The sequence below is a fragment of the Paramormyrops kingsleyae genome, chromosome 7 (genome assembly GCF_048594095.1).
Source record: "Paramormyrops kingsleyae isolate MSU_618 chromosome 7, PKINGS_0.4, whole genome shotgun sequence".
Taxonomy (NCBI): Eukaryota; Metazoa; Chordata; class Actinopteri; order Osteoglossiformes; family Mormyridae; genus Paramormyrops; species Paramormyrops kingsleyae.
Genome location: NC_132803.1, coordinates 25,596,396 through 25,614,068, shown reverse-complemented (window position 1 = coordinate 25,614,068; position 17,673 = coordinate 25,596,396). Strand labels below are relative to the sequence as shown.

The 17,673-nt window shown below is 35.6% G+C and overlaps 2 protein-coding genes across 13 annotated transcripts in view; both read left to right on the top strand.

Annotated features, from left to right (window-relative positions):
- Positions 1-2,881, top strand: part of sema4d (sema domain, immunoglobulin domain (Ig), transmembrane domain (TM) and short cytoplasmic domain, (semaphorin) 4D) — a 44,026-nt gene extending 41,145 nt beyond the window's left edge. The window contains exon 22 of the mRNA XM_072714617.1: positions 381-2,881. Coding sequence (XP_072570718.1) covers positions 381-410 — 30 coding nt within the window. The 3' untranslated portion in view covers positions 411-2,881. The remainder of the gene's footprint in view (positions 1-380) is intronic.
- shc3 (SHC (Src homology 2 domain containing) transforming protein 3) overlaps positions 2,871-17,673 on the top strand; it is a 47,790-nt gene continuing 32,987 nt past the window's right edge. For 3 of the 12 annotated variants that reach the window (XM_023792076.1, XM_023792075.1, XM_023792074.1), the window contains exons 1-4: positions 5,615-5,714; positions 6,567-6,717; positions 14,964-15,128; positions 15,454-15,915. In XM_023792076.1, the coding sequence (XP_023647844.1) occupies positions 5,686-5,714; positions 6,567-6,717; positions 14,964-15,128; positions 15,454-15,915 (807 nt within the window). In that variant the 5' untranslated portion in view covers positions 5,615-5,685. Of the gene's footprint in view, positions 3,005-5,614; positions 5,715-5,741; positions 6,167-6,566; positions 6,718-7,496; positions 7,551-13,519; positions 13,606-13,692; positions 15,916-17,673 lie in introns of those variants that run through there. The other 9 variants (XM_023792079.2, XM_023792077.2, XM_023792082.2 and 6 more) reach the window with 9 other exon arrangements.

Sequence of the window (17,673 nt, the reverse complement as noted above, 5' to 3'; positions counted from 1 at the left end):
AGCATTGTTTATTTTATATGCTTTAAATGAAAATCCAAAAAACATCAGCATTTGAGAGGAACTAAAAAATAAGTAATGGCAAGAGCCAAACATTGCATTCTATCACAGTTCATTTTTTTGTCTACTATACAAGCAGGTTACCTTGTGGTTCCATCTGTTTGTTTTTAGAACAGATTTTGGTTCTTGATTGTTCAAGCACCTAGAGTTCTCTGTATCTATATAAACTATAGCCAAGCCCAACATTTTTCATACTAGGAAGATGGTATTATGGTAAAAAAAAACAAAAAACACATGTTTATGTGATTTTCCAAGTTGTTCAACAGCTTTGAATGAATAAGGTGAAATGTTTGTCGTATGTCGTATGTTTTGCTTCTCTTCAGGAAAGCTGTTCAGAAGATGGTGTTCTCTGAAAGGACACGTGTCATTGCGATGGCATGTCTACCTGTGTCAGCCAGAGGTGAACCTACTCTGATGGTCACTTGGATGATTCTGCTGGTCCAAGGTCTAATTGAAACAAGGATGGAGAGACACCATAATCTGTGGTGTCTAGCTGGCTGTACTGCTGACACAGGCTTTCCTGTATCTTCTGTCATATTGGAGATGGTGTTTTTGGAGAAATGCCAGGAAAGTCCATTTTGATAAATGTAAAGGAATGTTTTACTAAATGAAAGGGTGTATGCAATTTACAGTGAGTGCATACTGCTTGCACATTTACTGATGACACATACAGCATTTCGGTAAATAAGAATTGTTAATGATGTAGTATTGGCAGGTTTTACATTTTGTCTTTAATCACAGTTTTTAATTTATAACATTTATACAGAATAATTTTGAAATGTCACTATAAATTGCGAAGGCACATTCAATTACTTGTTTTACTTCAATTGAAATTTATTCTTAGAGACAATGTGATGTCTGATGTTTTTTAAAACAACAGTGAATAGTTAAGAATAACTTCTTAATGTGAAGCAATAGAAATCAGTTCAAGTGTAAGTACTTGAAACATGTCTTTATAAATGCATAATTTTTTATATATTGTGCATTTGTGATGACATTGTCTGCGTATTGGACATTTTTCTGAAATACATTGCTGCATTGTAATATGAATTATAAAATGTTTAAGAAAAGTAGGTCAGATTAAAAATCACCTCATTTGGGGTAATAAGGAAATAGATGCTGACAATAAATTACATTAAATTTATACCTCAGGTTGACTTTAAAGCGCTGTTAATGAATACTATTTCAATGAAATGCATTTCATTGTTTGGGAACTTCCTGAATTCAGAAAAGTTCATTAATACTCCTTGAAACTTCTGCTGCCTTAAGGGAAAAGATTTACAGTGTTTCTAGTATTTGTTAATATTGATTGCGAGATGCTGTTTACCAGTAACAACACTTGAATATATATATATATATGAAATCTTTCAATGGACAGTGTACCATTGACACTTGTATAATGAAATATTTTTTATCAGACTTTTGTATTAGAAACAGCATTTTGCTTTTAAAAGAATGACATTGAAATGAAGGCTTATCTTTAAATTGTAACATTGTTTAAACTAGTGTGAAATTTTACATTTTTATTTATGCGCAACTTGCGTGAGGAATCAGCAGAGAGATAATGCACATTAAAAACTGAGGGGCAAGTGCTGATAATTAGGGTTACAAATGTGAATGCTTGTTACTCAGCTCTAGTATTTAAAAGACTTGTTACATACATAATAGACAGGTGAGTTTGCATTATATATAATACACAGTGGTACCTCAGAACTCGAATTTAATCCGTTCAGAACTCCGGATCGAATCCTAAAAAGTTCGAGTTCTGATCGAATTTTCCCCATAATAAATAATGGAAAACCAATTAATTGGTTCCCAGCCCCAAAAAAATACACCTAAATATGTCCTGCCCCGATCGTCCGCTCCTTCCGTGTGCCACGCCCCCTCGTTAACCCCGTGTGGAATCCTGTGTGATCAGCTCTTTCTGCTTGTTGTCATTAGCCCTCTGTATTTCGTCCACGTTTCAGTTTGTTTCCCCAGTCCGGTCATTGTATTGTCCATCTGAGTTTTGCCTGCCTTACCTGTAATTAAACCCCGTATTCCCCGATACCCTGACATCTGCGCCTTTGTCTCCGTTTCGTCCCCACTAGGCACGACAATATTATTATAATTAAATGTATTAATGGTTTATTATTAATATTAAAATAATGAATAAGAAATCTTTATTTTTAAATGTATTTTGTTATATAATAGTAATTACTGTTACTGTCTATCGTTGTCTAAATGTATTTTTACTATCTAAATATATGTATTCAGCTAGTGTAAACATGGACGATGCTATCACAGCGAATGCGAGGCTGAGACTGAAGCTTTACCCTTTGTTTCCGCTGAGAGACGTGCTGTGTGACTCATTTCCCCGCGCGTACAAGTTATCTTAGGTCGGCGTTCCCGGTTTGACTTCTGATATTCAGATCGAGTTCTAGGTCAAACTGGTTTGTTCGACTTTCAAGAAATTCGAGTTCTAGTCAGTTCGAGAACTGAGGTACCACTGTATATATAAATTATATTTTATTTCTATAACACATTTTGGTTTTTTTCCACATAGCAAACCTCTTATACTATGGAACCTTTCTAGATATGATTATATATAGCCAAAGTATAATGTGATTATAAAAGGTAATGGAACTTATCATAAATGTTAAAATACTTTTTAATAGGTGAGCTAGCACCAGAAATAGCCTTTAGAAAAGTTCTACACAATCTCACTGCAAAACATGTTTGCATTGTTATTAATGATGTGCAAATACTGTGCTAGTATGGAGTGTTGTGGATATCTGGATATGTATAAAAGATATATAAACAAAAGATATTTAGTGAAAAGTGATTTAATAAGAAGTCTGCTTTTTGTCCATCTTTAATCCATCTGTTTTCTAACTGCTTACTCTGACCAGGGTCTGGGGACATGGAGTCTATCCCAGGCAGCATAGAGCATATGGCATGGTTACAGGTAACAGAGATATACACACACACTATTGCATGCTTTGGACAATTTAGAGGGATCTTTTGAAAGAATATAGGGGTGGTACCCAGATCTCCTGGCTAAAATTGCTCACTGTGGCCCTGTCAAATCTGCCCCCTTAATCATCCCCTATCTGGTGAATTCTCTCCTGCCCCTTCACCACCTTAGCTACTGTGTGGTGAGCGTACTGGTGCAGAATGGCACTTCCCTAGTGGAAGGGGCAGTGAGGGGTGAGACACCACCCCACCATGTGCCTCAGCATGCCTTTCATTTGCTGGGAAATGCTGGTGAAAAACACAATAATCAATTGTTCCACATCATATTATTACATTCAACAATGGTATCAAAGAGGAGAAGTAAGGAGCATGAACTGATTACAGTGCGTTACCACACCCACCACACAACAAACCACCTCAGGGATGAGAACCTGAGTGCAGCAGGCGATACCTCAGCACTCACACTGGTCCAAATGGACCAGTGTGAGTTTTTTTTCCCAGTGGCTGTAGTGCCAATCCTGCTACCAACCCCCAAGTTACTCCCTGTAAGTTGGACCTCCTTATAGGGCTGGATGTAGATTAACGTCATACCCAGGACAAAGCAATTGCAGGTTAAGGGCCTTGCTCAAGGGCCCAGTACAGTAGAAACACTCTGGGCATTCAGGGGATTTGAACCAGCAACCTTCTAGTTGCTAGCACAGATCCCTAGCCTCAGAGCCACCACTCCCTCCCACTGTATCAAAGATATCCTCTAATATAAATCCGTATCATGAGAATGGATCTTAGAATGATGACTATATGGAACTCCTAGTTTGTGGAAGGTTGAATTTCAGCTACAACCGGGAGTACATCCGCTATTGTGTTTTCTAGATAATTTTAAGGTCCTGGAAAGTGTGAATATCAAGTCTAGTATAGAATCTGTTTAGGTCTGTAGCCAAAATACAGTCGTCCATGGAGTGGGTAATCCTGTTCTGTTTGAAGTTTGGGAGTTCCTGCGAGCTTTTCCACACTAAAGATGAATGGTGGATGAATGTCTTTAAAGCACAAAGACTGAAATGTGTGAAATTGTATCCACATAGATTTAGGAATAATACACCTCAATGTATTTGAAGATAATACCAATCGGATCCACCCATCTTATTACTGTTATGCTGTTCAGGGTTACAGAGGGGCTTGGAAACTATCCCAGACAGCACAGGAAAAGTCTGGGGTACACCCAGGACAGGATGCCTGTACCATTTTTATAGCATTTCAAATCTTTCATTCTATTCAGTTTATATTATGGCACCCTCTTGTGCCAAAAGTTGTAATATAATAGGGTGAACTGGACAGCTATGTTTTGTTTTCGTTAGGGTGATTTACTTGTTTAAAAGTCTAATTGAATTACAATTTACTAAAGTTTGTTACTTGAATTCACCTTACTTGAATTTATTGAGAAAGAGATCTAGCTTTGCACATAGTGACACAAGAATACTTAATACTACCAAAAACAAGATTAACCCAATGATATTTAACAGGACATTTAGATTTTTCATCAACATCATAAAATCATTCATAAAGGATTGCCAAGTTTGGTCAGCTGGCTAAGGTGAGTTTTTCCATTCGAGACAAGTTTACACATACAAGCACACGCATTTACATGTATGTAACAGTTTCATTACCTTGTAAATAGTCTGTAGGGTTTGCAAACTGCCCCAACGCTTTAGATGTAGCTAATTTTAAGTTTATAATGGAATAATACAGGGTTTGCCGTAAAATATCTTGCATGAACGTGAGTCTAAAAGCGTGTCACCCTGATACGTGACAGTTGGTAACCATAATAATAATATCATAAAGCACTTTCTACATTGCAAGACATGACAATGTGAGGTTAATTACAATGCAAGTTAACCATATGAGGAAGCCTGGGTTCGTGGATTGCGCCCCCATCCGATTCTCTGCAGTACGACACCTCTCATATTCCGACATGAAGTGTCACGATGGTACTTGTTCTGCTAGTGCGCGTGACCGCATAACATGTCTAAAACAAGACTTATTATATATACAGTACTTAAGAACGAGTTTGAGAAAACGACCTATCTTCAGTTGTTTTGCCAGCAATCTTTCGTGTTCAGTGGTTCGGTAACGAAGTGAGATGACGAACTACAGAAGCAGTATAGTTTCTGCAAGTAATATTTAGCTGAAAAGGTGAACTCAGTGTCCTCGAAAACTCATTTACGAAATAGATTTCCCACACGACTAGAAACAAAAATCTTTATCCTATTTAGCAAATGCCCACAAAATCCTGTCATGCTTATAATAAGTGTGCCTGTAAGTTAAACGATATTGTAATAAAACAAACAACATTATATTTGGTAAGTAATATTATTAAATAATATAATTCATGTTTGCTAGGATATTAGTGAAAAGATAATGCTAGTAATTTAGCTATGTATTCATAATGTTCACCATGGTATTGATATGAACAGCAGATTTGTTTGTGAGACATTTTTTTTTTTATCACTGATGCTATCGCTATATTTTCCTTCTCGGAAAGTTTATATTTACATAGAAATTAAAAGTATGTAGACAACCTAGCGTTTATCGAGCTAATTTTGAATTAGTAATACGAATTGTACGCCTTTGATTGGACAAACATGACCACGTGACCCAAATTTTCAAACGGCAGCACGTATGTCGACGCCGTTCCCGTGCAAGCTGAGGTAGCTATGCAATTAATCAGTTTATAAGATTAAATGTATTTTATTAAACATGAATTTTGGGCCCGCCGGTTCTGCGACATTATGTGTTTTAACGAAGGGTAGCAAGGGCTTTAAACATACCATGATACCACACAGAATCATACATGATCTGATTTATCTGATGGAGTGGGCTCGTGTGCTGAATATACCGTCTTACTTTACCATGGTTTATAAAACGTGGAGTAAACTCCACTTTCTGTTCTGCATAGCAAGTTAAAAACCGTTTAATGCAAGTACCTACCGTGCAGCATATTATATCTGAAATACAAACAATATTAATATAATGAGTAGTGGCACCGCTCATTGTCTCATCTATTGTGCAGTGGATTCAGTTACAGTATATCCAGTAAATAGTAATAGTAACTTGAATTGCTGACTGACAAAATATATCCAAGAACTGAGACTGAACTGATGTGAGTTGAACTATTTAAACTCTCCTTTTTGTTATTCAGTTGTTGATAATCAATGGAGAACCCCCAGAATCCATGTGGTTTAGGCGCTAAAATCACTGGTGAAACCCAAAGAGGAATAGCGATAATGGCTGTTGCTGGCTGCTCTTATCCTGGCACCTATGGATGATTGGCATGGTTGTCTTTACTTGTATCACACGGTATTAAGGGTTTCTTGGACTTCTGAGCGTGGTTTACTCCAAGTGCAGTACACTTATACTCCAGTATTAAAGCTTCCAGTGTTTGGATATCCAAGTGAAAAAAACCTTGCCATCTGAGCACAGCTGTGGTACACCAGAAAAAAATGTTAAAAATGTCCTTGAGTACAACACTAACAGTCCTGTGCCTGTCATTTTGTCTTCAGGTCCTCCACTAAAACACTCTCCCATACCCTCATCCCCTGCCAAAGAGTCGCAAGAAATTGGAGACAACAAAGAAAGTCATGCCCACTATCGCCAATGACAACTGAGTCATACATCTTCCATTCACACAAACCGTTCATCTCTGCTCATTTGGTAAGTAGCCCAGTAACAAATCGTTACTGTGACAGGTGCCCCATTTCAGTAGCTACATTTTTTCCCCCCTATTTTATATTGTTTTAATTTCTTGTTTCTTTGTGTGACTATTAAATGTCCATTGCTATTACTAAGGTACTGCAAAAAAAGACTTTGCATACACACAAATGCTACCTCTTTAACTGTTTGATAATTAGTAATTTATGTTTAAAATGTTCTTTATTTTGACTGAAATTGCCTGAATGTTACGGATATTTTGGGGAGATTGATTTGGGCTTCTTGGATGAACCTTCAATATTCTACATAAGAAATAATAGAAATAGTTTCTGGATATTGGGGTTTGTGCTGTTTGAGCTGTTCCTAGGAACCAATTACATTTGGATAATTGTAAAGGTGGTATGGGTGTCGCCACCATTAAATCTGAAGGGGACGTGTCCCCCCTCACATTTCATAATTATTCGTTTGGGACCCCGCCCCACATTTAACATAAAATATTAGTTTTATGCGAGTGCAACTCTAAAATCCACTATAATCTCCAGTTCTCCCATTCAGGCTTCTGCCTGAGACAAAGTCTGGTAGTTATAGGCAAAGTAAAATCAACTGCCTTAAATGTTGAAAAGGGTGGCGTCACTCTGTTGGGATGGCTGTCATGAGAGATGAAGCTCCTTTTCTAACCTGCCTCAAGTGGATTAAAGGTTTAAAGGGTGTGTTGTTTTGTAAATAGCCTTATTTTATTGTACTGTAGATATCTTATGAATTTATTGCTTATTGTACTGCAGATATCAGAAGTGAGGTGAGAAGAGACCTATAGTGTGATGTCATGCATTTGCACAGTAAGGCTACTGTTCTTTACTTTTTTTGTTGAAGCTGGTTGAAGTTGATGCTGGGTCATAATTCTCCTGATGTTGGGATTGTCATGGCTTCAAAAATATTATATAGTGTGACTTAAATGCTTTGATGGATCCAAAGTGTTGGAGCAGTCCTGTGGGTAAACCACCAGCCAAAAAATTGCACTGGGTTAGGTAACAGCTTCTCAAATGGCAAAGAACAGATGTTTAGACAGAGCACATTTGTCCAGTTCTGGTCTACTCAGTGGAATGACACTGTATGAACATAGTCACATGCATTTGATCCATAGAAATTGTTCCTCTAGTCCTGTTACTCACAAATATAATGCGACAATCAGCTTAAGATGTAGTATAGTTGTCCCAGACACACATCCGTCTCTTACGACTGTGCACCATCTACTGGTCATACCACGTTATCTATGTTGCATCTTTATTTTTTTTTATACATTTCTCGAAACCTTTGTGAAAGTTTAAATAATTGCCATGCTTTTCAGTGTATTGTAGAGACAAAGTTGATTGTTAAATTATGAACTAATTTAATCTGAAGAATAATACTCAATTTATATTTTTTATATTTTTCCCCACAAATAAAATAAAATGAACATATAGTGTGTGTGTGTAAAATGTGTAAACGTTAACCCATTTATCCACTGATAAGTAAATCATTTACTTTATTTTTTGTTTTAAATTGAACATTTCAGAAGTGATTTGAAAATAGCATTTTTGCCAAATAGCAATAATGTTTTATTACGGTTTCATATATCGAACAACCAAATATTTTCATTCCATTATTCCATTTCAGTCCATTATTAGTGAAGCATTTTGTAACAGATGACAATGAGAACATAATGCCTTATATTTGAAAATAGACAAATTACTCTAATAGCTGAGAACTAATATATACTAAGATGTGAAGTACATTTGCATTAAGAACTGATTGATTTCCTAAACTTTTCTTGTGTTATAATTTACATCAAAATGAGTTTTCTATTTCTACACATGATATTCATATGCATTGTATGGGCAGGAGGGATTATAGGGGTTATGTTTTATGAAATTACCAAGAGTGTGATTTGTTTTATGAAAGAAGCAGTATTGTGATTTTTAAAATAGATTTTTTTTTTTGAAGCAAGGCTACAGTGATCACAAAAATTCAAATAGGAATGCAGATAAATGAAGGATTTTGCAATACACTTTAATAGTCAATGTTCATAGGTTCCTTAAGGTTTTGCATGACACTAAAACATCTGTCAGCTGTAGCCTATTAGGTCATTACCGAATGGTAGTTTCCCTATGCATTACATAGATAAATCAGGTAAAAGCACATACCTAGACATGACATGTTACATCTGGATGCTTCCAGTGTGTCTTTCAACCATGAAAGATATTTGCCTGGTTTAGACTGTCAATCTCTTAAGCCGGCCCCCTCACCCCATTCTTGTTGCTATGCTGTGTTTGAAACTATGGTAACCATAAAGGTGCCTTTAGGGAATGATCTTCCTGCCCTGATTTATCTCATTTCTATGTCCAGTCATTAGAGATTTACTACTTTTTGAATTGAAACATTAAATCGTTTTCCTGAGATTCCTTAAAAGGATAAGTGTCAATGAAACATATAATATTTTATTAGATTTATTATTATTTCCATACTGGCTTGTTGTTGGCAAAGCTACCAATTGCAGTTAAAACACAAACCATCCATGAGTAGATCAATGTTGGCTGCACAGTATTTTCAGGATTATAATACATAGCTAAATTTATTTGGTAAACAATTTTAAATTGTACACAATTTACCCTGCTGTCTATTACAAATTCATATTTATTTGTACTGTCTATATGGCTATAATGGTTATTTGGAAGTGAGAAAATTCAATAGTAAATTATAAAGCTCTTGCACCACAGCTAATTTAAAATCAATATTTTTCTTTCACTAATCAGTTTCATTGTCATATATGTGATATATATTTTGATAATTCATTGCCATCTATTCACCTTTAAAAGTGAAGCAATTTAAATAGGTGTGTACTCATTACTGTTAGTGGACATCTAGCATGTATGTCTATCATCATGCCATATCTATATCTGCTTTTCACATATACTTTTCACAATGCATTGTAGCTATTCTGTGAGGTACTTGCTACATGAATTGCACAATTTCAACAAAATTCCAGACACAATGGACCAGAAATAGAATATTTTGAGCGCTGATAAGTTTTTTTCAGTGACAGTGAGCACTGATTCCCATGGTTACTGGCACAACCTTTAATGATAATCTGATAGCAATGGAGCATTATCTAAAAACAAAACCTGAGTTTAAATTACCATAAATGATCTTGAGAGGCCTGTATAACTGTAGAATACAGTCTTACCATACAGCTGTATTGAGAATATAAATGAGTTATGACTGAAGGTTTAATGTGGTCATGGCCTCTACACAGGCGGCTTTATAAACACCTGATACAGACCATTCAGCTACCGTTGCTTTGCTGGACCTGGTACTGAGCAATATGCCTGTCCTTGTCGTTTTTTTTTTTTTTTTTTGCATGGCGTTTCTATGCCTGTGTGTGTGTGCACGTGCGCGGGTGTGCATTAATATGTGTATATATAGCTATTAATGTGTATATATACAATTTTACAAGTAACAGATGTAATATTAAGATATAAACATATTAATCATTGCATCCTGTACACAGCAATGATTTTCTTCACTGTATTTTACTATTTTTGCTCCTTCTAAGTATTTAAATTGTAAAAATTATGTATAGTGGATAGATATTAAATATAATGACATTTGCTATACTAGGCCCTGCTAATGTCCCATTTGGGAATCATTTAACCAAAAGATAAAAAGTATGTGCTCCAAATACCCAAAAAATGACACATTATTTATTGTGCCATATATGCATACTGCTCACATTTATGGACATTGGCAGTGTGATATTTACAATGTCGCTACTGGAAAATTCAATAATTACTCATTGTTTTTTGGTCAAGGCTTGTTTTTAGTAACTCCGTTAATACTTACCAGCCCTAGCCTGAACCTCTCCTTTTCCCTGTCAATGGATGCTGAAAGTATCTATTATGGTGCAAGTCACGTTGTAGTGAGCGAGCAAGATTGCAGGAATTGTCGTCTTTGTTCAGTGATTGGCTGAAAGAAATGCTCCCCACACCTACTTACACTACACCCAGTCTTCAGCACTTCCCGCTGCCTTAATTAGCTATCACTGGAGAGAGTTTGACAGATACTAGTCACGATTATGTAGATGAACTCTCTGGGCTTTGTAGTGCTTTTTTAAACAAAAATGCTGTCTTTTTTCACTTCAGACTAAAAAGCATTTGTGTGTGTGCCTGTTTTTATTAGTCCATTTTCTGTTCTATTGCTAAAATATTACCTATATTAGTAGTGATACACTGATAAGGAAATTTCTGACCAATACTGATAGTCAATTGGAGTACTATATTTTATCACTCCAAATATCTTATATATTTATAACATTAACTGCGTTGTTACCTATTTCAGTTACATATATCAAATAACTATGTTACTTAAATTAATGGAAAAAACCTGCCATGGTGTTGCTGTTGTGTTTTTATAGTGGCAACTAACAACACTTGGAATACAAATAAACTCAAAATCCTGTATTTGCATTCAGTTACATATTTCAAGTATTATTACTTACAGTTCTGTTATCACTCTAAGCCAGCATCTTCGACTACATAGAAGGACTAATCATGGTGTGATAAACGGCATATTTTCTGAGTAATATCTCTTGATTTTGTGGTCCCTGAATTGAATTTTGCTTTGCTGTCAAATGCAAAACACTTTGCTTCTATATTGATTCAGCTAGTATAGCGAAGTAGCCTGCAATTTGTAAACTAATTTCTGGTAGTGAATCAACACATATAATGGCTAAACAATAGCATCTATGTTATTGTGTTGATTCTGTAGTTTTATTATATATTTGTGCAAACTCTAGCTGTATTCATACATTATCTGAAGGTATCAATATCCTGGCTTAAATAACCTTGATGAAGCACCAGTCAACACTTTCCCTCTAACTTCGTGGCAGGTGCGTTGCACCACCTGCTGTGGAACATAAATAACATTTGTCATTGCAGAATTGTGCTATTAAATAATGGAAAGCAGTTACTTTTCATGCCATCCTTAGGAGGTTGCTGTCTGAGAAACATCAGTGAGACTGACAGCAGTGGTGCTGTTGATGCGTTAAAAGCAGAATGCCTTCTTTAGTCTGAGGTTGTGGTCGAATTTTCACTCATTTGTTATAACGTACACTGTACTGTTTTACACCTCGTAAGGGTGGCTGACTGTTTGCCTTAGCCCTAAAGTCATAAGAAGAATGAGGTTTTGGTGTCCAAGGGAGGTGTAAACTTTACTCTTGATCACTGCTTGCTTGAACATGTTGTTTTGTGGGATATAACCAGTCTGTACTTTCCATGCCATAATAATCCCCTTGGCCTGAGATAGGCTTCATGACTTTGTAATTGATAATTGTCTCCCCATGACCTTGTAATTGATAATCATTTGAGAGATGGATGGATGGATGGATGATCCTGCCAGCCATACTGGCACAAACAATAATGTCAATTTTATGATAGTGTTGATTCTGTAGTTACATTATAGACCTGTGCAACTCTACCCCAATCAGTAAATATACTTAAAAACACATTTATTTAGTTATTTATTTAGGGTTTATTTAGAAAATGATTTTGGATTTGGACGAAACAAAAATTTTCAAAATGGTTTGAATGCTGCATGGGATACCTCCTTATATATAACACTATCTTAGGAATTTCCTCCTCTATAAAGCTAGTATTTTGAACAAAGATATTATCACGATACATATTTTTACATATCTGTAGCGGTTTATTAATAATGGTGCAGCATTTTTAGCTTTATGTGTGTATTTTTACAGCATTATATTTATATGAGTAATGCAAATGATGTTTTTTCCAATTGTAAAATGGAAATTAATAGTATTATGTCAATAAATAGTTATAAGATATTGACCTGCCTGAATAGGAATGAAGCCTATAGATTCATGGGTAATAAAAAAAAATCATTATTAAGCTGAAACATGTTTGTGCCACAGTTTGTTACATTATAAAAGCTATATGGCTGTGTGTGTGTGTGGATTATGTTTATATTACATTGTGGAGACCAAAGCCTGTTATTTTGATGCTGTGGGAAAAAAATTTCAGGTCCCCCAAATATCTGTGAATGCAATCAAAAAACTAAAAATGGCACAAGTCTTGTATTTTGTTTGGTTACTTATGGTTAAATTTAGGGCTGGATAGGGGTTAAAGTCGTCATGTTGGGATTAGAGTTTTCGCCATAGAAATAAATGGAGAGTCCCCACAAAGATATAATTACAAACCTGTGTGTGTGTCTAAACAAACCTTCTTTTAATAAAAAAAAAAAATCTAAATTAAATTTAATCTAAATTTTATACATATGAAATAAAACATGGCATTTTTCTGGAGAAAATAACTGTAGAAAGTATAGAAATATGTCCAGATTACATTTTTGTGGTATACCCTATTTTCCATGGGTGAAAATATGTAGTTATGCAATATATATCTTTACATGTAGAAAAAAAACAGAAATGCACATCCTTAATGGTATAGACAATTAAGATAATTTATCTCAGATTACTGACAGACAGTACATTCATGAAGAAAAAAGGCTGTATGTTCCTATGACCTGCATTTAAAGTGAATGAGAGGAGGGAGAAATAAAAATATGTTAAAATTAATCAAAACAACAAAGTATTTTTAAAATTAATTTATATTAAATAAAAAGAGAATACATGTTAAATGTATAGTTAGCTGAGTGCTGAAATATATTTGAAAGCATTGTGTTAAAAAAAAAAATGGCACCTGCAAAAGGAATGGAATCTTCCACTATTCTAACCTTCCCTGAATGACTCATCCAGCTCTTTTCTTATTGGATACGACCATTCGATCCCAAAGGATTGCCTTGCAGAGGCAGAGAGGCCTCGCTTCATTCACAGAAACATTGGTATGCAAGCCTGCAATTTCATTCACATAAAACAAAAATATCATTTGATTTGTCTTTTTTATCATCTTTTCTTCCTTTTTCCACCAGCTTGACCTGAGCAGGGAGCTTTCATACATCGGTTTGTGTTTGCTTTCATATTCAAGGAAAGAACAAGCGTGTTTTTTTTCCTCCTGTATTTGCCAGACAGGAAGGCAGTTTTTAACAAGATATTGAGAGGGACTGCAGTGCGAAATCTGTAACAGGATGAGAGAAGGCTTATGAATGAGTGTCAATCATCCGATACACAGTCGCCTGGACATGTTTTATGAATGGCTTTGCTCTTTATATAGACTGTTTTAGGTATTTGTATGTTTTCTGATAATGTACATTTATTATAAGCTCGTGGTAGCACTCATTTTTTTCTGTGTATATTTTGTTAGATATTTTTAATTGTGTATTCAGTACCGTATTTCCAGACAGAATATAAATTAGGTTGGCAATATTTAAAGAATACATCTGCATCAGAAAGGTTAGAGCAAATTTGTATTCTTTTTGCTGCAGAATGATAACAAATTGAGAGCTGTAAAATTTAAGGGAGGATTATGCTGTTTTGCTATTCTTTTTTTTGTCTAAAGACAGTGATTTGAGACTGGTTACAATACTGTAAAACGTATAGCCTTTTCAATGAGGATTTTCTAGATCTGCTACCATAAGGACAATTGACGTAATGTCTTTGTTGGAATTATGTATATGAATATATTTCCTTTATCTATTATCAGCTGATATTGACTCGTCACTGCTGAATTTACAGTAAATGTGATTAATATTGTTTCTGTTGCTAATTTATGTGATTTTAGTTCAGTGCTTCTGTTTTACTTAGATGGGGTCAGAGAAAGCGTTAACCTGAAAGCTCTGAACTATGTACTTGATTATTACCCGCACCAAGAGATGTATATTTATATTTTTCTGATATGCTTGGCATATTATATATTTTTCTGTTAGCCTAGTTAGCCATTAATCTAGTTCAAGTAAAATAAAATTTTAAATTTTTAAAATATATTTTAGTAGTAACCTCCTCAATTCTTGATTGTTATGCATAATTAAATTTTGTAAAAGAAATTAATGTAAGCTGTACCTACATGTTACAGCAGAGGGGAATTTATCAGTAAGCAGAAAAACAGAAACGTGAAAGAAAACATGCAGAATGATTTCATATTAATGACAATTTGAGTCTGATTTGGTTTGTCTATTTTCTTTTGATGGAATAAGAAAGAAAAGCATTCCTCTAGTAGAGAGGAAATATCAGTCTGGGATATTTGAGAATTGATTGGTTCTAGTGTGCTGTAAGTGGGAGGATTTTTTTTCTTTTTTTGCTACAGGAAGTGATTTGCTGTGTTCAGTCAGCCTTTTGTTGGGAAGGGTCTTCTCAGATCTGTGAGTCATGCTTTTGCTGCGAAAGGATAGGCAACTGTAAGAGCGTTCGGGATCTCAGCCATCTACCGTCGCCTGCTCTCTGGACATCACTAGTGGAAGAGATTATCCTGGTACTTTTTTATTCTTAGATGTATGTGCTTTTTCATGGATTGTCTGATTCCTCTCTCTTAACCTGGATTGCAGCTGTGGCTTACCATAACAACAAGTACAACAACCATTACTGCAACAGAAATATCACACTGGATTGCTTGTTTTTGCTACAAGGCATTTGCTATGCTAAAGGAGGGGATAATTAGCTTGGCATCACATCTGCCAGTTCGTTTGTAGGCAGGCAGATAGAAGGGCATGCTTCACCGTACCAAATACAACCGCTTCAAGAATGAGTCTGTGACATCTGTCGATGATCTTCTTCACAACCTCTCCATGAACCCCAAGGTTTCGGCAAGTCCTACACCTTCGGCCGAGCCCCCTTGCCCCTCGCCAGCCGACGCGCTCCACGCGGAACCCGAGGATGGCGGCACCACCCTCTGCACCCTCATCAATAAGGTTTCCAACCTAAAATTTACCAACACCGGCAGCCTGATAGGCATTAAGAGCCTGCCCTCAGCCGTCAAAGACCTGGCCGTGTCCAAGCTACAAGGGGGCAGCGGCTCGGGCTTTGCTAGCTCCACGAGTGCCACAGCAGCTCCCAGCGACACCCTTTGCCACTCTGCCACCGGTCCTCTGTGCGTGCAACAGGACTCGGTTGGCATGAGCACTGGGAAGAAGGGCAGGCTGGAAGAGACGCACCTGGGGGGAGAGAGCTGGAATCCCAGCAGCGTGGTAAATAAACCCTCCAGAGGATGGCTTCACTCCGCCGACAAGATCTCTGGACCCGGTGTGACGTACATTGTAAAGGTTGGTCTTTGGCTCCCTTTTCTCCCCATTCTGTCTTTTCCCTCAATGAGTGTGGTGTGATAAAAATACAGCTGCATTATTATGCTCTTATGTTTGAGAAGACATAAAGGGATATTGCGGTTGTTAAAGAAAGACAAGGCTGCAGCCTGGCAAATCATACAACAAAGAAGGACATTAGTTCAAAATTAGAAAAATCTAGAATGTAAAGCAAAAGCTTGCATGTTAATTTTTAATGTATTTGTATTTTTATATTTTGTCTGTCTTTTCTTTTGATAAATACCTTTCTCTGGTTTTGATATATTTGCATGCAGTATGTTTGATTGCCTGTGCTATAAAAATATAAAAGGTATAGAGTGGATTTTTTTAAGCTAATGGCTTCTCTGCTTCAGAGTGCTCATATAAGACAGTATAATGCTTCTCTCCATCTTCACGCTCTGGTGAGACCTATAAGCAAGTGCCTATGTATTTTGCCATTATTCATGTATACCATATATGCAAAGCAATATCACAGTTGCGTAAAATATGAATATATATACAGTATAGTTGTACCACAAGAAACTCATGATACATGCATGTAATTTTCAGCAACTAAACAATTTACGTTTTATATATATATGCTGACTCTCTGGCATTATGGAATACTATTCATATATATCCTTGACTCTGTAGTGAAATATTTCTCATAAAATTTGATAAGGTTGTTAATTTTTTGTGACATGATGAAATTTCAGCAATCTGAAATACATATCTTAAATTTGAACCGTGGCCTACCTTGAAAATATATTCAATGATTATCAGCATACATGTGTTATGTATTTTTTATATATACATGAAAGATGGATGGTACAGAAGCCCTGTCTACATAATCCAGCAAATCGCACAATATTAACAGCCAGGCACAGCAGTATGTGTGCAGTATGATCAAACGTTACATTGAAACTGGATATTTTGGTGCAAGCTCTGTTCCAGCTTCCTAAGTAGACATGTATTTATTTCAAATAGAAATTCTGCTTGTGGCTTTTTTAATTAGTCATTCACTGTATACACTATATGCACTTCTTGGATAAGAAGGCAGTGATGGCAAGTGACACATTTTATGAAAATTAGGCTATTCTTATGGCAGAGGAAGTTGATATACTCATATCTAACGTTAGCTTTGAGAACTTCAATGACATTTTTAGCATGCTACTTAGTTTCTGTTCTTTACACTAAAAAATATTGTTTGTTTTGTAATTTACATAGACTTGTGTATTTTATTGTTGTTTTATGAGTGTTTCTGTATTGAAACTGACCTTTTGTAAATGACGGAAAATTGTCCTTTGAAATCTTTTACAGTGTTTATGCAACATACACTGAAATGCTTGATAACATAATTTCTGTCAGTAAAAACACATGACCTGATACAAAAAGAGAACTGTTTGTATTGCCTAAAATTATTAGATTGTACAAAACAGTTAATGGCTCATCTTTAATAAGAATTAACAATTAGTATTATTAATTGTAATAGGATCTTACTCAGTAGATGACATGCTGCATGGTAACCCATGTTGGACCTTTTGTACACATAATATTTCATGTCAAACATGTAAACCTAAACTTGTAGTTTGACAAATGACATCACAAGTGTCTAATTTTCTAATATTTCATATTAATTGCATCCTAATAATCATTTATGTTTCAAAATCATTCTTATGTTCATAATGACTTAATGTCTTCATAAAATATGTAATTATAAATGTTCTAAAATCACACAGAAAT